Consider the following 24,100-nt stretch of genomic DNA (forward strand, 5'->3'; position numbering starts at 1 on the left):
AAAAAGAGAAAGAGAGAATATCAAGTTAAGCTATATAGTCAATTCATGAAGTGAGTAACGATGTAGATAATTAAAAATGTTATTTCAGTCACACAATTTCCCTGCAGTAGATTGTTTTCCTAATGATTGCTGGTTTGGGCTAGTATTAATAGTAACTGGTTTCCTGGACACACACTGGCTGATGGCAGGGAGAGAAGGCAAATGTGCACGTAGAGAAATCATTTGGCTTTCTTAAATTTTCATGGATACCCGCAAAATGGGTGCTTTAACCACAGGTTATCAAATTGCATTGCCCACTGGCAAGTTTAAAAGGTAATAGCAACATTCATACTTACAGGTGAATTAAAGACTTTAGTCCCCGGAAAGTATGTCTTGAAATGGACTTGATGTTGTTGTTTTCTATGAATCTGCAATAGGTTATAATATTTTGGGTCAGACAACTGTAGGAACCTCAGAGCCCTTGTACTGAATCATTATGTTAAAAAAAAAAAAAAGGTTATTTTACTTACAAATACTCTAGATGTGGGAGACCAATAAAAGCATCATCACTGATCACATCAAATGAGTTCGATGTGAATAACCTGCCCAGAAAAAGTTCACAATGAAATGGTTAAACTGACAGATTGTCAATCTTTGCTGCTTTTATCTCTCAGAGAAACGAGTGGGAGTTGTGCACGGAAAAATGTCTGGATGTCTGCCTTCTACAGTGTTACTTATTCAGGTAATTTTTGCAGCTTTTTTTTTTAACCGTCAATTATCTCATCAAACGCTCATTGAGGGGGTGCCTTGTGCCCCACTCCTCACAGGGATGGATGTCACATGCCCTGGGTAACATTTTGAGATACAATAGGGCAAGTATGGCAGTCGACAGCCAAATCAACATGTTGCAGGTTTCCATGCAAAGACACTAGCAGAATCTCTCCCTCTTGCTCTAGAAACTTCTGGAACATTCTGACCAGGCCAAATAATGGTGTCATGGTTTCAAGCCTGGGAAACCTAGAAAACTAGCTCCATGTCTGGTTATGCTATGATATCTCATAGTAGATAAGCCACCGACACTGGCTTAATAAAAATCAACTAACCTCCTACTTTGAAAATAGAACAGGCTGAAGATGGGAAACAATGAGGCTTAGGAAGAGTCTCAGACCCATTTTATTACTACATAGTTGAAAAGGAATACTTTTACTTGGACAAATTTATTTGCAATTTCAAAATCCAAAGGGATTTGGTTTCAAAATAACTGATGAAAAGGAACATCAACCAGCTTTCCCCACATCCTGTTGAATTTCCCGAAGAATTTTTTTTTCTGAATGGGAGGCTTAACAGAGGTGGTTATAGGTCAAATAATACAAAGTTATTTTTTTAGAGTGACAATTTACGGAATTCATTAGATAAAGTTTTGATAAAAACTGAAAATAAAGTTTTACATGTACTGATGACAAATTTACAATGAGTTCAAGTGACATTTAGTCTACGTGTTAAGGTTTTCATATGGGAGAACCTCATATTTCACTTGTAATTAGAGTCCAAAATGTGACCGTGGTCATGGGACAGACCAGAAGTTTGACATAATTTGACAACTCATGTCTCATACGTACTGTTTAATTGTACTATGTAAAGTCCAATATTCTCTGTTAGTAAACTTTTTGACTTTTATTTTTGAGGTGTAGGGGTTAAAAATAACTGCCACTAACCAACTTAGTGACTTACCCTCTCTGAGCCTGTTAACTAAGGGGATTAAAACTAGGAGATCTCACTTTCTAAACAGTTGTGAATAACTTATTTGACATCTGGGATTCCTTCAAAATATTGAGAGAATGGGGTAGCAGTGGGTTAGAGATGAACTGAGCATGAGGTGGTAATTTCTGAAGCTGGAGGCTAGGTCCATGGGAGTGAATTTTACTATTATCTCTACTTTTATATATGCTTGAAAATTTCTGTAAAAATGGGGGAAAACACAAACCAAACAAACAAAACCAGATGATCTCTTGCATTTCTTCCTACGCTATCATTCCTGGAATGATGTTGGATTCTCTTCTATCCCTTCTCCTTCCAACATCATACATAGCTTTATACTCAAGTGATTCACTAGACTCTGAAGAGTCAACACTATCGAATAGTCATACATACTAGATGCCCATAGTTATTCAAACAAATTCAAAGTTTTATGATTTCAGTCACAACTTTGGCAATTGTCTCTTCTTACTTCATGGTTCTGGGAAACAAGAGGATTGCTCAGCCTTACTCCAAGGTAAGCTACCATCCAAAGTCTTCCTTAGGTTCCAGATTTTTGTTTCATTCTGTATAGGCAGCATCAAGGATGGAGAGAATGAAATAAGGCAGAAATAGATACAGAGAAATACCTCCCATGCTCACTGGTTTGCAAACTGTCCCGTGGTTGGACCAGTGGCTTCAAAATCACTCACTCCAAGTCACTGGAAGAAATGGCTTCTAACACTAGTTCTCCTTATGTTGAATCATATGCATAACAGGGTAGGATATAGATATTAGTGGGCAGAATTAGCCCACACATGTCAGGGAACTAAAACAGGGTTTCCACTAGAATTTTTATCTGCTTGTTCATTGCTTATCCCTAGCACCTGTAATAGTGCCTGTCCCATAGTGGACACTGAATAAACATTTGTAAAATAAAGAAGGATTTACTTTACATTAAATTCTGGTCATTACTACATTACTAGATTGAATGTTCCTTATAGCAGGGGCTTATCTTTATTGACTTTTGGGTCCTCACCCCTGAGCATATTTCCTGGCTAAATTGTGTTTGCTGAACTAGCTCATAAGGATCAAAACCTCTGGCTAAAACTACAACAACACGCAAGAATATGGGTGAATCTCACAAACCTAAGTCCAGGGAAAGAAGCCAGAATGCAATAAAGTACATCCTACATGATTGCACTTATATAAAGAACAAAACCCAGCAAAACTAATCTATGCTGGCAGAAGTCAAGATAGGGTTTACCCTCGAAGGTGAGTAGCAACTGGAAGGGGGCACAAAGGGAGTCTTTGGGGTAATGATAATGTTTGGTTTCTTGACCTGGGTGCTGGTTACAAGGGTGTTAACTTTATAAAAAATCATGGCAGGGGTGGGAGTGATGAATAGGCAGAGCATAGAGGATTTTTAGGGCAGTGCAAATACTCCGTGTGCTACCATAATGATGGATACATGTCACTGTACATTTGTCCATAGGGTGTACAGCACCAAGACTGAACCCTAATGTAGACTATGGACTCTGGGTGATCAAGTAAGTTCATCAGTTGTAACAAACATCCCACCTTGGTGGAGGAGGCTGGTGATGGGGGAGGCTATGCACGTGTCAGGGTAGTGGGTCTATGGGAAATCTCTGTGCCTTCTCTTCAGTTTTGCTGTGAACCTAAAACGGCTCTAAAAAAATTGTCTTAATTTAAACTATCAAGATGTACACTTAGGGTATGCACACTTTTCTTTACGTAAATTATATTTCAATAAAAAGTTTTCTTATAAAAGCTAAAACAAATCCCTCTGGCTAAGATAATAATGAATATCTTAGTCCTTAGATTCTAAATTCAATTGTAATTTTCTTTGGACAAGGATTCCATGGACAAAGATTTGTAAATTTATACATGCATTCTAAATATAGTTGAGCAGGCTATCCATTTTATTATCCTATATATACTTAGAAAAACTTTAAAAGGTCCTGTGATATAAAGGGGGTAAAATGCCAATCTTTAAATTGTATGGGTTCCTTTATAAATGTTTGATTTCAATATCATGATTTGTTATTGAGCCAGATGTGTTAAAGAATCCCAAAGTCCCTGTTAAGGGAAACTGTGTCACCTCACCCCATCTTCACACAAAACAGATCTGGGGCAGACCAAGGTGGCCAAGTTTTATACCACATGACCTCTGTCCCTTTTCATAAATTACGAGAACAAGAAGGACTCCGTTCTTCATCCAGAGTAGCTGATCCTGGGGTCAGTCAGCATCCCATGGCCCAACTAGTCTGGTTCAAAAAGGTGAGTTGGGCTGAAGATGAATCCCTTCTTGGGGATTTGGAATCACAAACAGATGGAACCAGCCAGCAGAGGAGCTGAAGGAGAGAAGAGGCCTTCGGGTTGAGTTAGCTCCATGGCAGGCAAACTGTGCAAGGCACACGCAGAGGAGAGTGGAATGCAGAGGAGACCTCACAAAGGGCAGTGTGTGTGAAGGCTGGAGCAGGGAGATGCCCACATCTGTGTTAGATCCTACACCTGTGCTTCTCAATCTTAGTTGCACTTGGAAACACCTGGGGAGCTTTAAGAATACTGATACTGGGTTCTCGCCCTCAGGGATTCTGGTTAAATTCTATACCTGGTGTGTGGCCTGGGCATGGGATATTTAAAAGCTCCCCAGGTGTCTCTTACACACAGCCAGGGCTGCATATGGTAAACTTTCTGGTCAGCCACAATAGCCTTCCTTTACCTGTGGTGACCGAGGGGGCCTGTGCTCCTTGCAGCAGGTGTGGCTGGAATAGTTGCTCTGGTACACAGAGGTGCTGTGGATTGTCCTGCCTCCATAACTACGGGTAGCAGGAGTCCACAATAATATGACTCAGATTTGACAACTGCCCTCACAAAAGTAGCACATGGAGGGGTGGGTGGGGATAAGTGTACTGTCTGAATGAACTGGTTACCCTGAGCTACAAATCAGAGATCTCTATCCATACACTTGCCAAACGGCCATCCGGTAGGTTGGTGCAGAGATAATGTAGAGTTTGCCCTCTGCCCCTGATCCTGTGGGAACATTTGAGGTCTCTGCCACTTCCTCTATTCTTAGGGAGGGAAAAAGGCAGGCACTGTTCCCTAGAATTTTGGTGGAGGTGGACACAGGGATGCACCTTGTCCTTTCTGTACCCTCCCTGCAAGGGCTGTGCACTTAGGTCTCTTAGCCATCAGTCTCATGAATGCAGTATGAAAACAACGGAGTGTAGGAGGTGTGGGGAGGATTTTTTTCCTCTGCAACCAAGGGAGTGTATATTTCCTTATCAAGAAAGACATTTAAGACCATACATATCAACTATCAATACCATGCAGGCAATAGCTCATTCTTTAAATGATGATTGTTGCCTCCATAATAGCCTGTATTTCATAGACTCCTGCTGCATTATCTTATTTGGTCTTTGAAACAACTCTGTGAAAGTGGTAGAGTAGGTGTTAATAGCTGTTTGGCAGGAGGAAACTGAGGCCTAGAGGGCTGTTAAAAGCTTTGACCAAGGTCACGAGGCCCAAGACTCCTGGTCTACTGCCCTTTCCACACACTGGGTGGTCTCTCAGTATAGGACCCGGATCACATAGTGATACAACATCCACATTCCGGTAGACAACCATAATAACACTACTCAGCTTATGCAGATTTAAGAAATCTAATTAAATCATAATTCCTTTTTTAAAGGAATTAATTACTCAAAATAAGCAGTCTTAAAGTCACGTTAAGATCATGTCAACTTGTATTTTTTTCAAGTCAAGAATTTTAAAAATCTGAAGGCAGGTCAGTGTATTCTGCTTAAGGACGCTATATGCTCAGTGTAGAAATTCTGGAAAATAAAGAAAAGCTTAAAGAAGAAAATAAAGATCACTGTAATCATACTACCTAAAGATGTGAATATGTGTATATATAATAAATATATGATATATACATGTATATATTTATAAAATTGGAATAATAATTTTTATATTGTTCTGTGTCCTCCTTTTAATGTACTTATTTTTTCAAGAACAACTTCTCAGGACAATACATTTTCAATATATAATTTTAACAGACGAGTACGTTTTGTATTATGGAGATATCGGGATTTAACTTTTTTATTGTTGACTCCAATTTTCACTATTATAAACACTACCATAACCACCCTCTCATGCAAGTATTTTTCCATATTCCTAATTCTTTCCTTAGAATAGACTTAGGATAGATTTTTAAAAGCAGCATTATTGATTGTATATGGTTTGTATGTCTGTAGTTTATTACTAACTTGTATCAAATTACATGTTCAGTTCTGAATATAAAAAGGCCTGTTCTTACCACATCCTTACCAACACTTAGTATTATCATTTTTGTTTCTTTTTCTGTGAAATCATGTCCTTTGACCATTTTTGTTGCTTTCTAAGCACCTTTTATTTACTAAGGATATTACCTATTCTTTTCCTTTATTATTTGATGCTGAGTTTTTCCCTACTGATTATGATTTGCCTTTTGAATCATTATTTTTAACATATAGACGTTTTACATTTTAACAAAATATATCAACTTCTATTATATAGTCTTTCTTTGCTGTAATTCTTAAAATGTTTTTTCCTACCTTGATATTAATGAAATATTACCTAAACCTCCCTCCTTAAGCTTTTTTTTTGGACTCTAATTTATTTGGGACTTACTTTTATCTGTGATGTGAGGTGAGACATTGCCTTGATTCCTGCCTAGATATTTACCCAAATTTGCCAAAGCCTGTTGTTGAATAATTAATGCCCTCCCCCGCCCCGCCACTTGCGAGTACATATTACTTCCTTCAAATGTCTGCTATTTTATTGGGTTTTTCCAAAAATGAAATCTTGGATTTACTTATTATTCCCACTGCTTCCTAATTTATTATTTTTTCTGTTTATTATTTATTTTCTTTTGAGGTCCTTAGAATATGTATTGTTTCATGCTCAATTCATATGTTTTTATTCTTTCTGATTTAAAATGAAAGTATCAATATTTAGAAATATGACTTTACCTCTATGTAAAGCATCCAGTAAATTTTAAATGTAATCTCTTAAAATTGCATATTTGATTTCAACAAATATTTAGAATAATATTCTTAAAATCTCCTGTTGATGATAGTTTGTTTTTTTTTTTAAAAAAAAGCTTTCATAATTTAAAATTAATATTGCACTGGGACCAGAGGATGAGATCTGTAAAATGTCTGCTAATCCTGAGCTCCAGTTCTTCCTTCTGACTACCTATTTTCAACTGTCTGTAGCAGTGGGTCACATCTCTCCATAAGCAATAAATTAACACCAAGGCTGAAAGGTTATTAGGGGGTTCCTAGTTGAAAAGCTAGGACCAGCAACACTTAATTCAAAAGGAGCAGAGAAGAGTGTGATAGGGTTAGCATGGAGCTCAAGTGCTGGGATCAGCAATAGAGAAGTAAAGGAAGAAGCAGAGGATCACAGAATGAGGATCTAGCTACATTAGAAGGAGGTCAAGGCTAAGGCTGCCCAACGTCCAGCTGGGGGTCCACAAGAGTAAAATAACTGGGCAGGAGGGACATGTGTCGATGCCAAGGCTGATGGGCTGCTAAAGTGGTTTCTTGCCCTGGCTTCTCACCTCTTCTAGGGACTAGGGAAGGAGCATGTTGCAGAGGGAATCGCAAAGCCTGGGTCTTCATTCCCACTTGGCCGTAAATCCTCTGTGTGACCTTGAGCACATCACTTCTTCTCTCTATGTTGTCAAATGAGGGGTCTAAACTAGCTTGAAAGATGTATGCGTCAGGCTTGTAGCGCTGCAGGCTTCATTCATGGAAGAGTAGGCATGGCCTCTACGTGAGGAGTGGGGCATTGTGGGGAGGCAGGTCTGCAGATGGCTGAATGGGAGGAATAACCCTGCTGGGAAAATCTCCCCTTGTCTCAAACCAGACTGCTCATCTGGTCACATCAGGGCCCCCTGGCTCTAATGACACTTCTTCAGACTCTCTCTAGTCACCCGTGACATCTTAACTGCCATCAGAATTGTCATTGTTCCACAAGTGGTCTGCATTTTATCTTCCAGCCCAAAGCAGATTCTTGCAGCTATGGAGGGGGGATGATTTAGGGGGCTCTCCCATAAACCCCCCCTCAGTAAGGGCTACTCTGGATGAAGAAGAGAAGAGTGAGCAGCCAGCATTGGGCTGCCGCTTAGAGATGGCACTGATTAGACATAGAATAGAGAATCTGGTTTCTAAGTTTGTGGCTGCCACTTATTATGTAAATGATACATCAAGGAGGTAAATCTATTTCATCATCTGTTAAAATAGGAATGATAGTAACAAAAAGATTTCCTGGAAGATTCTAAGAATTCCATGAGATAATGTATAAGAGCATGTCTCCAATGCTTCTGCCAAGAAATAGCTCAGCAAAGATCGTAGACATAAAATATCAGAGCTGGAAGAGCTTTTAGCTCTAGTGAAGGACCTTAGTTATATAGAGTGGGAAACTGAGGTCCAGTGAGATTGTCACCTACCTAAGAGAACTGTTACTAGCGTTGTCCAGGGAATTAGGCAGCCATGGGCAGTGTTGCGTAAACATACTTCCAAGTACATATGTGTGCCTGTATGTGTATATGTGCATATATATGTAAATGAGAGAGCAAGATGCATGGGTTACAGCTGTTGGAAGATTCGAGGGCATAGCTGGAGGGGCTGGCCAACTTGTTTAGAGCTGCCTCTGCTTAAATGATTCAGACCTTCTAACTGTTACTAATATTCTCCTTTATCCAAAAGAATAGGACTGGTTGAATGAAAATTAGTAATAGGCTGATGATTAACTTTAGTTAAATGCACACATTCTAAGTGCATGTGCCACTTGAATAATTTACATTTGAATATTTTAAAATATGCTCTTAAGATAGGAAAACATTAAAATGGGAACATCACATATGAGCGCATTATGTCACAGTTCTTTTTGACTTTCATCCTTGGAAAACATTTTCAATGTAATTCAGCTGATCCTTAAGTAGACCACCACCTTTTCGACCTGGCTTGATGGAGAATAACCTTAATTTTGCTCTCATAAGTCTGAGGGGGGGCACCCTAGAGAGATATGCTATTCAATTCCTCAGGTGAGGAAACTGAGGCCCGCAGAATTAAGTGACTTATTCAAGGCCACATCTTTTGTCAGCAGCAGCGCCAGGTTTAGAATGTAGATTTTAGATTTGCAGGGATTCCCTGGGGAATATTCTTGGCATGCACACTAGCAAAGACTTGAGCATGGGCCCACCCCTTTGGTTTTATAGTTCATTACCTCTCCTCCCAGGATAGTCAAAACTTTTCCTTTATAGACACTGGCATAACTAGTCAACAGCCCACCCTCCCGATGTTGTTTGTAAATTCAGTCTGTATTTCCCTGCTCCTAAAAAACAAAGGAGGAGGGACTTAAATTTTATTTAAAGTATTTAAAGCCTATTCTATGCCAAGCCTCATCTTTATCAGATTGCCATCTATTAACTCATTTTGATCCTCCAATGAACACTATAATGTAGGTTTTATAGTCTCCATTTAAAATACAACGAAACCCAAGGTGAGAGAGGTAAAGTAATTTGAAGCTTGTAACTGGCAGAGCTGGGATTCTGTGCCCAGGTATGATCTCCCCCTGGACTGGTAATGGTCATGGGCAAGGCCATGCTTCCTCTTTTCAGTCCTATCAGATCTGCCCAGTATCTGCTACAAATCTAGGCTAGCCTTGCCCAGTAGTTCCCAGAGTGTAGTCCCTGGAACACAAGGCCTTTACGGGGTTAAGAGGTTTTACATGAACAACAACATAAAAAACCAGACAAATAAATTTGGGGGAAGTGGGTAAATGAAGTTACTCGGGGTTCCTAATTACACGAATCTTTCTATCCTTAAGTAAATTGAGACTCTTCAAAAGGGATTTAAATATGCAGCTTCCCAATCTTATTGATAATGGGACCCTTTTATCATTGAGTTTTACATACAGTGTGTATACCCGGGGAAATGCTGGATTAGCCATTTGGGAAATAGCTGTGAGGGAATCCTCTCAAAACAAAAATAGTTAGAGTGTAAATTTAAGCTCAAGGGGCTTTTTCCTGTTGAATGGGCTGCAAGTGATAATCTACTTCCTCTGAAAGATGGAGCTCCACTGGGAGGTCCCCAAAGAAGCAGAGTGTGCCACGCTGCTTGACCAGGTGGAGAGCCTGGCAGTGAGTCACTCCTTATATGGAGATAGATGGTTTAATGGATCCTTTAAGATAGGATTCTTTCTACCCGCCCAAGCTCTGTTAGCAAGCCTCTCTAGAACAAGCTGAGGTATAAATAATTAAGCTAATAAATAAAGCAAGGGACTTCCCTTGTGGCGCAGTGGTTAAGAATCCGCCTGTCAATGCAGGGGACATGGGTTCGAGCCCTGGTCCAGGAAGATCCCACATGCCGCGGAGCAACTAAGCCCATGTGCCGCAACTACTGAAGCCCGCGCACCTAGAGCCCGTGTTCCGCAACAAGAGAAGCCACCGCAGTGAGAAGCCCGCGCACCGCAACGAAGAGTAGCCCCCGCTTGCTGCAACTAGAGAAAGCCCGCGCACAGCAACAAAGACCCAACACAGCCATAAATAAATAAATAAATGAATAAATAATAAAAAAATAAAAAGAAGCTCTTTTAAATAAATAAATAAATAAATAAAGCGAACACCGAAGGCATAGATTCCCAATATCCTACTGTAGGTTAAGAAAAGGAAAACAACATAAAATAATTCCAGAGGCTTTTCTAAGCCAAGGTGCACTGCAAGTAGCCAAGCAGGGATAGAATGGACAGCTTCCCAAATTTATTTGAGCACAGAACTCTTTTTTTTTTTTCAGGACAACTGTTCTATAGGACACAAGTTTAGAAAACATTGGTCTAAGATATAACTGTAAAGTATATAAGTCCCTTTCTGTTTGCTCTTTTCTTCACTCTCTCTCTCTTTCAAAGGAAGGAGACCAGAGTTTACACATACAAAGGAGAGTTGAACCCTAGGGAAACTCGATGTTCTTGCAGCGGGCCACTCTTTGCAAGGGCTTGTCAATGATTGTCTCCAGGAATGAGGACACATCCCCTGCATATCCTCACTAATGGCAAAGGTTAACCCTTTGAGAGGGGATTCAATTTGGGGAGCAAAGCTATGCAAAGTTAAGCCCAGTTATTCATGTTCAAGAGGAAGCAGAGAGAAGTAGTTAAAAGTGAGGATGTGGGTTTACACTCCGGCTCTGCGACTTATGAGGGGTGTGACATCGTGGAGGTTACCTAATCCTTCTAGGATTTAGTGCTTCATCTGCAAAATGGACATAATCACACTTCTTCACAGGGTTATTGTGATGATGAAATAAAAAATGAGACATATACAGTGCTTGGCATCAGGCAATACAAAAATGACAAATATCCCCTAACAAAACTTTGCATGGTTTTATTGTATGACTTGTAAACTGGCAGTGAAGACAATTCTCAAAGATCTAGAAACGTTTAGCTATAGAAGCAAAGTTAGGAAGAATCTCTGATCTCCCGTAAGGAATTCTCTGCAAGTCAGGAGTTACTTGTGCATATAAATTCTAGTCTGTTTATTTTTTAAAGGCTCATTGTTTTTTAATCACAATTTACACAGGCAAACACCTGTCATCCTGCCATGTAAATGGGCTCAACAATTCCTTTCCAGTCCTTGCCCCATGGGAGGGATATTGAAACATTGTTTTACCATCAGCCACCATGGGAGGTCCTGGTAAAGTCCCAGTGGACCTGCTTGGGAAATTGGGAACTACATTATTATTCTAATAATAACTTTATAATAGTCAGTTCCATAGAATGAAGCTCTTTCATTTAACAATGTAATTTACTGGTTTGTTAGAATTCATACAATAAATTTTGTCCTTTTCTTTAACAAGGCCATTTTCTATATTATGTATTCTATTCTACAAACAGTACTCTGTTTGTAGAATAGAATAGAATACAATAGAATTTTTAAGCAGAAAGAGACCTTAGTTAATTGAACATGAAGGTCTCAAAATGCCAATTACATATGTTTTGTTTGGTCTTCATCCTGTTTAAAAAATCTGCCTCCAGATTTCTGCCTTCCCCTGAAAATTTAAAAAATAAGACTGCATATTCATGTGCCACATTCTCATCAGCAATAATCAGTTGAAACTGAAGATGTCATTTTTAGATAAGACATGTCTTGTCTGGTTTACCCCAGTCACTACCACTCCCTACTGTCTTATACCCAACTGTTTCCTTCATTTACCTTATCACCCCAACCCCCATTGGGCATTTGAGTTTGAGAACCATAATTTAATCTGTCTCTGGTATTTTCTACATATAAAATCTGAGGCCCAGGGATACTTGGTCACACAGCCCATTACTGTCTGAACTGGATTTCAAACCCAAGTCCCCTGACTTCTTCTTCAGGCTTCTTTCCATCTTACCACAGAACTACTCATCTGAAGACTGGCCAGTGTTAATTATTTTTAACAAAACTTGACATGTTTACAAAATACGGTTCCAGTTGTTTTTTCATGAGGAAGAAGTGAAAGGGTTCTGCTTCTCCTTTCCCCTCCCATTCTCGGAAAGGTAAATAGTTCATGTTTCTTGTGAGAAGTATTTGAAGAAAGATTTCTTAGAAGGTTCTGATGGAGACCTATGCGTAGAACAATAAAATTTTAAAGCTAGCACTGTAGGCAAACCCAAACTATACAATCAGATGCTAATCTGATGTTAAGGTCATTCAAATTAAAGTGATTTTCAGAACTATAATAAAAGCTAATGTTTATTGAGTTACAGGAACCGTGCCAAGTGCTTTACATGTACGGTTTCATTGAATCCTGACTGTAATCCTGTGTAACAGGTACTATGGTTATTGCCCACTTTGTAGTTGCAGATAATGAGGCTTGGTTAAACTTGCCCCGAATCACAGAACTAGGAAGCAGCAGAGTGAGGATTTGAACCCATGTCTGTTTGACCACAAAACCTGTGTTCTTTGCTACTTGCCACATTGCCAGCTCACCAGGGTTAGCCATTTTGACATCACAGCTGTCATTGTAATGCCCTGTGATCATTTTGTAGCCTATATCAGCCATAGGCTCAACAATGGGCAAGAGTCACCATCCTCACCAATTAACTGAATATCATTTTGAACAAAATGAGAGAGCTTATCATGACTGCCTTATGATACATTCTTTGTGTTCACAAATTTGCTCTTCATCTTAATAATGCTTAACCAACATTTTTCTTTGGATGTCCTGTCAGACTGGATGAAGGGGGGACTTTGAACCTTCACAGGAGAGAGGCTAGTCAAAGCTGGGAGAGAACCTGGGCGGCAAATATGATTTGGTACTTGTCAAAGACCCAGAGGAAATAAGAGTGAGACAAAAGGGATTCAGGAGGTGGGTCTAGAGAAAGATTTTGGATGCTTTGCCTTTTAAGTTCCAGTACACTGGAAATATCTGTTGAAGAAGTTTGACATCATAATGTCATGAACAAATATCTCTTCATGTTTTTTTTTTGGTTCAGCCCACTTTCCAGACGTCCACTCTATTAATTCACATGAAATCTGATTGTGTATACAAAACATACAGAAGAGCAGGTGCATGACCGAGACTATCTACTGATAGGAAAACAGGAATCCCTAGTATAAAATCTATAAAATATGAACTGAATTCAACAAACATATAGTAAGCAAGATCTAAGCTTATAACATCCAGGCTCTTTTCTAGGGCCTTGGCTATTGAGAATCCTCCGTGAGCCACAAGGGCAGATACAAGCACAGTTAGCTCTAAAAATGACAGGAAGAACTACAGACATCAGTAAAATCTACAGAGCCTGGGAAAATAGAGGTACTTCAGGCTGGTATGGATGGATCTTACAGCGTGTGTGTGTTGTGTGTGTGTATGTGTGTGTGCGATCAATACTGCGAGAGATGACCCTAGACAAATAGCCAAATTCTATTAATACCAACTCAGCTGTTCAGATGTTTCTCTGTCTCTAGGGAACCGTTAAAGGCTTCCAAGCATGAGGGTGACATGATGAGATCTGCGCCTCAAGAAGGTAACACTGATGGAGGTGGGGAGGATAGGGACCGGAAGCGGGGGGGACCAGTGCAGAAGCTCCCCAGCAGCCTGTAGAACAGTGATTGCAGCCTCAGTTAGGGCCATGGTCCTGGGGTGAAGAGGAGATGGCAGATTCTCATGCTGTTTCCTGTTGAAAGTGGACATGAGGGAGAGGTAACTCCTAAGTTTCTTGCTTGAATAATTGAGAGAATGAAATACACTTTCAGAGAAAACATTTGTTGTACAGGGCTGTGTGCACAGTTACAACAATTAATTAATTAAGAAGTTAAAAATCAGAGCTATGGGTCATTGGGCAGATTGTAGACAAAACAGCCTAGGTGATTGAAATTTTTACTTCTTGGTCCCTGTGGGCCATCAACTGGGCACAAACCAAAACATGCTCATGCATAACCAGCCAATAATTCCTCTAGAAGCTCTCTTAGCTGATAGGTTTGGCTTGAGTTGTCACTGAAGATTGCTAAATGTTTCTTACATTTGTCATATAAGGAGGAATAGAAAAAGAGGCTAATCACTGTAAAGGTGAGATAGGCTATGGATATTTTTCCCTGGACAAATAATATTTTGAAGAACTGAATGATAAAATCTTAGTAAGGATGGACTTACGATTTATCTTGTTCATGCTGTTTGCTTGTCTGTTTTTTAGTTTTTGATTTCTTATGGGCTATATATTTATGTATTGATTGTGGATTAATAAAAGAAATGATGATATTTTTTCCCCAGAGGGATCAATTCTATTGCTTCAGACAAGATCAAATCTCACTGGAATAAATAGAATTTTTTCTGGTTACACCAAATCCTTATATAAAGATTTTTTTGTGTGCATGATACTAACCTAACCCTGTAATTTACTCCCTGCAAATAGAACTCTCTTTAGCGTTGGATAGCTTTAGTTTATTAAAAATTTTATCAACAAATGGCAATGTGGCCACATTTTATACTCTTAAATTTGAATTTTACTTCTGTAATGAGCCTATATCATTGGGGATTTTAGTCTGTGGTTGAGAAGAACAGGACTGTCCAGTGTGAAAACACATTTCTGTAAATTGCCTTCACTACAAGTACCACTCCCTATCACTAAAAACAGACTAGAATGAATAATCATTCCCATTGGTTATGTTTCACAGCAGGCCTATGGAAACATGAATGAAATTACATTTGCTTGGGAAAGGTTTTGTTGCTATTGTTTAAAACCATAGGTGTTTTAAAAAAAATAGGTTTGTATAACTAATCTGATGAATTTTTATTGGATAATTTTATTCTTCCTCTCTACAGAGTGTGGGCTTTTGTTTTTCTTGTTCTCCAACACACATTGCCAGCCAAGGCCTACCAGAATCTTTTCGCCAAAAACATTATATGTAACTTAAGGAGGCACTACGTCTGTTTCCCTCAGTACCCCAGGCTGACATTTCAAAAAGTACTTCTCATCCCGCCTTCTGCAGAAGGTCTGAAAAAGCATTTGGGGCCATAATGAAATTATCAGATTGTTAGGGTCGGCGACGGGAATGGGTCATTTCTTTTCTCTTTTCCACAACTTAGCAAGAAACCAACTGCCTTTGTACATCAATCAAGCAGAATCGATTCTGAAGTTTATCTCTTCACAGGATATGACAGGTCAGTTTGGTAATCCGCGGTCACAAATACCATTAGAATTCATTGCAAACCCCAAGCAATGGCTGGTGTGATCCAGGTCTGGTCTGATGGCAAAAGTCATGCAAAGGCAAATAAGACCCCTGGGTCTTCCTGTTCCAGTGGGGGGCTTTCAGGGCAGTGGATGGCCCTGTCCTACAGAAAAACTCTTCCTGTCTGTGAGCCATGCATTCCCACCACTGTTATGATTATGGCCCTATTCATACTTGGAGACTTTTCATTTATTTTCTCCTCAGTGAAAATGCGCTTATTAGACCCTTTCCCGAGGACAGGAGGAAACAGAGGACATTGGACAGGGAGAATGGGGAGCAAAATCTTTAGGAAACAGGATGCTGGAGATCAGAGACAAACTCTGACCCTGGACAATTTTGCATAAGATCAGCACTGGCACAAATCTGCCATGTTGAGGTTAGCCAATGTGAGTTAAGTAAGGACATCCAGGGCAAGAATGACTCGCCCTTTTGTTATTTCTGAAAACTGAACTGCTTTTAGAAATAAGGGCTGGAATGTTCCATAGGAGCTCAAAGCATGGAACACAGGGGCATGGCACACACGCTCGGTGTGGGCTATTTAAAAACCAGTTCCTTGGCTATCCTCTGTGATTCTAAATACGTGTAATCACATTACTCTGCAGCAGCCGGTAACTATTTCTATAACATTGTCCAGCATCTGTGTTTGCTGAGGCCGGGTCCACCCAGCAGAAACACAAAGTGGAGAGGTGCTAACTGATGAGGTTGATTGATCCAGGCTTTCTGTGTCACAGCTAACGACCATCCAGTGTTGGAATTTGAGTAGTATATGTCAACTGACACTTCTCGAATTTTAAGGACTGATCTATTTAACTCTCCTGGGGAGAGAGAGGTGCCTTAGCTCAACAAAAAGATGCTTTCAAAATGAGCCATTTATGTATTTAACAAATAATAACATAGGCACAACTGATCACTTTCTCACATACAACCAATTCTTATCCTACGGAAGGATCCCAGCATTGAAGACTTTGCCCCTTTCTGTGCTAAAGACTCTGTCTTTTTTGAATTTGTTTGATGTACTAACACTTCCCCTAATCACACTATTAGCCATCAATCAAACAGATAAATCACTTAGGAATGTTCTACTCAATTGTTAATCATTCAAAGACATTAGCTAGTAGAAGGACAGTAGCCAACATTATTACATAATGTCAAAACACCTGATCAGGTTTATGAAATGAAATAGTCAAACCAGTTTGGGGATTTCATGTAGACGAAACAATAGATTAAGTGATTTTTTTAAAAAGTTTTTTTAGCTTTATGTAAAAAGTTAAAACCCTACCATTTATAAAATGTGTAACCATTTGTCACATCCTATGCCAAGCATTTTATCTACTTAAATCTTATTTATCTCTGATAACTCTTCAAGGTGTCATCACCTCCATTTTACAGATGAGGAGACTGAGGCTCAGAGAGAGTTAGTCATTTGCACATAATTTCATGTCTAGTTTCTAGGGAGTGGTAGGGTGAGATTTACACACAGGTCTCTCGCATTTCAAATCCATGCTGTTTGCCTCTGTATATAAAACCTCAAACGGCCAAAATGGCCAATTAAGGCAAGAAAACAAAAACCAGAAAACAAGCAAAAAAACTTGGGTCCAGGATCATGCAGTTAAGATAACTACAGCTCAGTTGATGGACATTTGGCTGATTCCCCCCCTGGAACCGGTAACTACAACCCAGTCTGTGGCCTGACACCTGAGCACCGGGGGGGACCTCTTGCCCCCGTATGTGGTCCTGCTCTAAGAACTAACACTCCAGTGGCCAAACGTTACACGTCAGAACAAATTATCCATGTTACATTATGACTGTGGAGAGATCTGATTTCTTAGTCAAATATTATTTTTTGACTATTTGCAGACATAGACTGAATATATGGTTCCCTCATGGCTAACTTAATACACACAGCAAAGACTAATCCTTTGCACTGTCCTATATTAATATTTTCTTTCCCTCCTTATAAGGGGATGAGTTATAAATTAGATGAGATTAGAAAGCAGTCACTTGAGAATGAATATTTTAAGGAATTACCTAGAAAGAACTGAGATTTTTCTTCCCCACATGGTAAATCATACAGAGTAGCAGCCTGCCCCAGGTCCCCGAGGACAACGTCTTGAGCGCATATGTTATGCTGGGTTCTATATTGACTAATTCAGAAACTCCAGGGTAAAATAACCAAAGTTCCCAAGTCAAAAATGAAAGTAAAAGGGTGGAATGAAATGAAGATCATTGTTGCAACATTCCAACAACTTCATAAATAGCCATGAAAGTAGCTAGCATTATAGGTTAGCAAATTTACAATTGCAAGCATCAATCCGCACCGTTGGTGTCAAGTCGCAAACAAACCCATCTGACTCACTTTACTGATATTCCTTTCCTCTCCAGAAATATAATCACATTTGACAAAATTAATATTGAGATCGTTTTACTAGAGGGTTATCCAAATATATGCTATATTAAAAATAGTCATGATATAAATATTTCTCACAAGAGCTGCAGCGATGGTGTGAATAAAAAACTCCCTTCTGAGATTTCAGTAAAACCAGATCTCACAAAGGATCTGAAAGAAAACAAAACAAAACAACAAACAGACACACACAAAGAGACACACACACAGAACAAATCTTATGTTAATCCAGTTTAGCAAAACAGTCACTATTTGACACTATTTTATGAAGTACGATACTGTTCCTTCCCAGATGAAGTAGGAGAGATGAATCTGCTACAGGTTTCTCATAATAATGTTCAGGGGTGGAAGATATCTAAGCATGTTCTGTAGCAGCTAATAAAAATCAAAATTTCTAAATGCAGCAAAATGTTAGCCCTGTCAAATGGCCAAGCGTGCAAGAGGAATCTCTCCCCATGCCCTTCTACCAATACATACAAAGCCCCAAATACATCGGCTGGAATTTTTAAATTGTAAATTAGATACCAAAATGCTTACGGGCCTTACAATGAGATAACGTCAGGAGGAACGGTGCGTGGAATGGATCTGGCATTCTCACATAAAGCATTATCTTTGGTACAAGTACACACGGCAGGGCATTTTGGCTTCGCTGGTTTCTTCCCCTCAGTCAGCAGAAGCGCAGATAAGAGACACAGGCAATAAGCAATTCTTTTCAGGGGGTTGCAGGCATTTCCCATCCTTTGGCTTCTCTCTGATTCCATGCAGTCGAAAAAATATCCCCAAACATGAACAGGGCTTCTGGAATTCAGATGGTGATTGTCTTGCTTTAAGACCAGGTCACATAAGAGTCCACCCTTTTCCTTTGCCTCTGTCTCTCTGCTTTTCAAAACAGGGACCTGCAGCTGATTCGTGAGCTGCTCCTCGCTCCAGCGATGCAATGCTCGGGGAAGAGACCTGTGAGGTGCTGCGAGATGGGAGGGATCCAACTGCTCGAGAGAGCGGACTTGCATCACCACGAAAACACTGAGCACAGACCAGCCTTCGAAGGCAAAGCGAAGTGATGTAACAGAAAATAAACAGCTTTCTGCTTGCACCGGGAGCCCTTTAATTGTTACCAAAAATAGGATGGCATTATGTCTTATTAGTGGGTGGGTGGGCTGGTGGGTGGGAGCAGTCATCTTGCATCGGATCTCAGCAATCTCAGAAACCTTTGGGAATTTGCTTTTCATGTGGCAAATCAACCTAGTAAGAAAAGCTAGCTTTGGAGCCAGCCCTGGCTGGAAATATGAAGTGAAATGAAACTCTCTCCCTTTGCAGCTTTTGGCTAAAACCTTGGTATTTCTTGCTGAGTCCACCTGACTGATGCCATCGCTGAAAGACAAACAAGAACACATGGAGAATGTGACTTTCAGGGAATGAATGTGAGTAAATACTTTTCTGACACTTAACTGTCATAAATTATTGATTTTCATAATCCACCCCGCACCCTCCCCCCCCCCATGTGTAAGCCATTCCCTCCTCCCGAGGTGAGGGAGGGAGATAGAAGCGGTTCGTTGACTGCCTCTGTGTATAACCCTCCCTCCTCACCTCTCACACTCCCCCTTCTTCAGCGCTGGAACCAGAAGCCTGGAAGTAACTCCCTGCCAGCAGGAGGCAGCCAACTTTGGTTTCTAGGGCTCTGGAAAGGTCTGGCTGAGCCCAGGAGGCTGAGATACGGTGGGGAAAATGCCAACCTTAGAGCCAGAGACCTGGCTTTTTAGGGTCCAGTTCTGCCATGAACTAGCTGATGGTGCCTCTGGATCTATTCTCCTGTCTGTAAAATGGGCATGATAATGCAGATGTTCCATAAATATTACAAACATTAAATCCAAATGGTAGGGACTTCCCTGGGGGCACAGTGGTTAAGAATCCACCTGCCAATGCAGGGGACACAGGTTTGAGCCCTGGTCCGGGAAGATCCCACATGCCGCGGAGCAACTGAGCACGTGCGCCACAACTACTGAGCCTGTGCGCCTAGAGCCCGTGCTCCACAACAAGAGAAGCCACCGCAAGGAGAAGCCCGCGCACCGCAACGAAGAGTAGCCCCCGCTCTCCACAACTAGAGAAAGCCCCCGTGCAGCAACGAAGACCCAACACAGCCAAAACTAATTAAATAAATAGATAAATAAATTTATTAAAAAAAAATCCAAATGGTAGGCTATGTTACTCTTCTGTATGATGGGAAAGAGGATGTACCCTTAGAGAAGGAAACTCATTTAAACAAGAGAAAAACAAGAGGCCCTGGCTTTGGGGCAGGGAGGTATAATCTATGTGGGCATGGAGATGCTTAGGATGGAGGAATAGACGCTTGGTCTTCTTACCACGCCGCAGGCGGCCATCCCTCAAGCTGGCACAGTTGGCCAGCGATGTCCTTTTTCTCTCAGCTTCTTAGACTGAAAGGAGTACAAGGACTATTTAAGCAAATGTGTGATTATGACATAAACTCATCCTGCATGGAGCTTGAGGCGTTGATGGTCCAACCTTTCCCTCTTGTAAGGAGCTCGCCCCTCGTTTACTTCTCTGTAAGCTCTGTGAGAGGAGGGCGGTGGCAGTCATGGTCATTCCCGTATCTGACTGCTGTCTGTTTACCCAGAAGACTGCAGGCTCCATGAAGGGAGGGACCCCTGGGTGAATCCAGTGCCCGGACAGTGCCCGGCTCGCCGCCGTGAACGGCAAGCATGCCCTCATGAGCGGCCACAGCGCACGGAGGCTCGCCACGATCGGGACATGCTCAACCCAGGAAACTCCAAACACCTGCTCAGAGTTATCATGAAGGAAGTTAAGGACAATTCCCTGGAGAGGCAATGATCCAGCTGAGCTCCAGGTTAAGGGGGAATGACAGAGAGGGTTGGCAGGAGCATTCCAGGTGGAGCAAGCAGCATTTGCACAGGCCTGGCCACCACCCAGAGAACCAAGGATGCCTCTGCAGAGTTTTAGGCAGCAGAGCGATAGGATCTGGTTTGTGTTTCAAAAGGACCAGTAGGTTATTATCATTAAACCAGTTTTGGGGGGCTTGTAAATATGTTGGGGTTTTTTTTGTTTTTTTGTTGGTTTTTTTTTTTTACAAAACAAGGAAAGAAAAGAGAAGTAATGATTTGAGAATGCATTCTACTCTTGCTTCTCTGTCTAGGACTCTATGGAGGAAGGGAGTCTATCACAGTGATTTTAGAAACCATGACCTATGGGCAAGCCCCACTTGAAACAGTAAAAGTGTCACTTAAAAGTTGGCTGCAAGTCAGATTTTTGTAAACTGAATCCTGCTTTGAGTGCACAGTGGAAACTTGCTCCGTGAAATAATTATGTGAGGAAAATTTTATAGAAGATGGTTTTTATTCAAACAATCACCTACGCCCTAAGTTCTCTGACTTGTAAGTGATGTGTTTTGTAACTATAAAATAAAAACCCTGAGATCTTTTAGGGACCTCAGAGTTCTCGGCTCCAATTACTGCGTGTTTGTGTGTTACAGATGGGAAGACTGAGGTACTGAGGGGTCACACAGATGAAAAGTGGCAGGGCCACCACCCTGCATGGGGTGACACTCTGGCAGATGCTTGGTTAAACTGATCTGTGTAGGCAAACAGAATACTTCCCTCCCCTCTGATACACTTTCACATGTATCAGATTATCAAGATGGCTTGATCAGCCCTTGGCTTTGTGCTCTGTAGATGCCATCAAAGAAAGGGTGAGCAGTCTTTCATGTTTGACTTGGTTAAGCCAGGAGACCAAATGAATGCAGGAAAGAAATCATAGCCATAACTTCACTTTGCAACTGTATTTATCTGGTGGTTCAGTTTGTCAGTTCAAGTGGAAAAAGGACCATAGTTGGGGGGGGGGGCAGTTCTTTAAGGAGAAATTACAATGGGCGTTCTGAAAAGACAGTAACTTTTTCTTGTGCTATGGCATTTAAAGCCCAGACTTGAATTTCTTATTCAATTAAAACGCCCGCTAAGATCAGGCACAATTTTAACTGTGTAATAACAGATTGCTGATGTTCTTCTAGGGAGGAGAAACCATTACAGGTTCCAGAATTGGACTGAGGAGGGAACTAGTGAGAGGAGGGCAGGTTGCTGCTATATTGAAGTCTTTTGTTTATTTCTTTATTTATTTGGTTGCCCCAGGTCTTAATTGCGGCTCGTGGGCTCCTTAGTTGCAGCATGTGGGCTCCTTAGTTGTGGCATGTGAACTCTCAGTTGCGGCACGCATGTGGGATCTAGTTCCCTGACCAGGGATCGAACCCGGGCCCCTTGCACAGGGAGCATGGAGTCTTATCCACTGCGCCACCACGGGAGTCCCTATACTGAAGTCTTGAGGGGCCTGGGGATGGGGCCCTGTTGCTGACCAAGCTTCCCTGCCCTCCTTCGGGAAGCCCTGGTAGGGCACAGAGAGGGTGTGGGAAGTGGGAGGGTAGAAGCTTAGGGCTTTCCACCAGCTTGGAAGCCTTTATATAAGTTTTGGCAACCCACCTGTGCATTACGGGGGGGCCTTGGGAGAAGGGCTTAGAAAGGATGAAAGCAGAGCTGGAAGGAGGCCCAGGGAGGTTAGGAGGCCTGGCTGAGGCAGGCTCACTGCCCAGTTCCAGCTCTGGAGGAGTAGCTGAGGGGATCCAGGGCTGGCTCTGCACTTGGCCAGCCATGTGACCATGGGCTAGCTCTCTAACCTTTCTAGGTCAGTTTTCTCCTCTGCAAAATGAGGAGTGTGTATAACAGTACATATCACATAAAGTTGTTGAGAGAATGACGGACAATAATGTGTCTAAAGTGCTCAGCATGGGGTCTGTTACACGAAAGATTTATCATCATCATTGTCATCATTGCAATGGGACTTGAATTCTGAACATGGAACTTCTGATGTTTGGGAAGCAAAGTTCTCAGATAATAATGGGTTTATCTCAAGTGTATATTCACTCCAAGAAGCAGGCACTTCTGTGCAGGATGACAGACTGTGGCCTTGCCAAGAGTCTCTGCACATGAGGGAACCAAGAATCCTCCTGGGGAAGAAAGAACTCTCTCCCAGTTTGGGTGAGAGTAGGAGCACCCAAGCTTGGTCCAAGGATAAGGGCCAGAGCTGGAGAAAAAGAAGGTGGTCATGAACATGGGATGGAAATTTTTTTTTCTTCAATCCATTGCCCTTGAACATGTGTAATTTTGAGGGCGTAAGAAGAATCTACTTCGGGATCCCTGTAATAGAGAGTGTTCTCTCTAGTTTGGTGGGCACCACGGCGTTGCTTGTGGGTGCCATGGGGACCACACACAGTGCTCTGGCATCGAGAGCTGCTATAGAGATATGAGACCAACAGTATCCCCATCCAGGCCCATGGCTCAGACATCACCAGAATCACTGGATTTTCCACCAGGAGCAACTCACCCTTACTGTCCCACAGTAGTGACAGCCCCACAGACATAGGAAGTGGCAAATGATCCCAGCAGGGAGCCTAAGCAGCAGAGAAGGAAAATGAAGATGTTTGGGAGCGCATGTGCAACGTTCCCTGGCATTCTCAGAAACTGAAAGGGGTCTTTGAGGAGGGGCTGGCAATTCTGGGAGAGCTGATGAAAGCACAGAGAGAGAAGAACAGCCTGTGCTGTGGTTCTGATCCCAGTTTTCCCCTCAGGCTGGTGACCTAGGAAACACACATCGTGCAAGTAAACAAATCATTATTATGAGCCTTAAAAGATCCAGCTTGGCCCTGCCTCCTTTTACACTCAGACATGCAAACTGGTGTCAGTTTAAGCAGCTTTCTCAATAGAGCAGGGTTTTTGAAGCAGCAAGTCAGCTGCATTAGTGGGTTGCAAAATCAGTATAGTAGGTCAAGCAGAATTTTAAAGAATAAAATAGTTTTGAATCCAAAATTGGACTGTATTGCACCTATAAGAGTAGCTGTTGCCTTGTGAAGCCTTTGTTTCCATTCTTTGGGTATGTATGTGTGTGTGTGTGTTCAGGGTTGTAATATAAAATGTATTTCTTACAATTGGTTTATGACCTCCCCCCACCCCCCAAAAAAAAGAAAGAGAGAAAAAGAAAACATTACCTTACAGGATGTTGAAGAGCTTCACCCACCCCAGAAGTCTGTGAAATGGCAGAGAAATGTTGATCTCAATTCCAGTAACTTTCACTTACTGATTGAGAGCAGCAATCAGACCTGTTGGAATATCATTTCTGTTATTTAC

The 24,100-nt window shown here is 41.3% G+C and overlaps 1 protein-coding gene and 1 long non-coding RNA gene across 2 annotated transcripts in view; one reads left to right on the top strand and one right to left on the bottom strand.

Annotated features, from left to right (window-relative positions):
* The window catches only part of LGI1 (leucine rich glioma inactivated 1), a 32,789-nt gene extending 13,663 nt beyond the window's left edge, over positions 1 to 19,126 (bottom strand). Inside the window, exons 1-4 of the mRNA XM_059900494.1 lie at positions 18,444 to 19,126; positions 17,979 to 18,050; positions 510 to 581; positions 336 to 407 (exon numbers count right to left, since the gene is read on the bottom strand). Of these exons, the coding sequence (XP_059756477.1) occupies positions 336 to 407; positions 510 to 581; positions 17,979 to 18,050; positions 18,444 to 19,126 (899 nt within the window). The remainder of the gene's footprint in view (positions 1 to 335; positions 408 to 509; positions 582 to 17,978; positions 18,051 to 18,443) is intronic.
* LOC132350902 (uncharacterized) lies at positions 13,735 to 18,945 on the top strand. Its single transcript, XR_009498042.1, has 3 exons — positions 13,735 to 13,791; positions 15,351 to 15,425; positions 18,790 to 18,945. It is a non-coding gene; the product is annotated as an uncharacterized LOC132350902 (long non-coding RNA).
* Positions 19,127 to 24,100: the final 4,974 nt, after the last annotated feature.

The sequence above is a fragment of the Balaenoptera ricei genome, chromosome 16 (assembly GCF_028023285.1).
Source record: "Balaenoptera ricei isolate mBalRic1 chromosome 16, mBalRic1.hap2, whole genome shotgun sequence".
In the NCBI taxonomy this organism is placed as follows: Eukaryota; Metazoa; Chordata; class Mammalia; order Artiodactyla; family Balaenopteridae; genus Balaenoptera; species Balaenoptera ricei.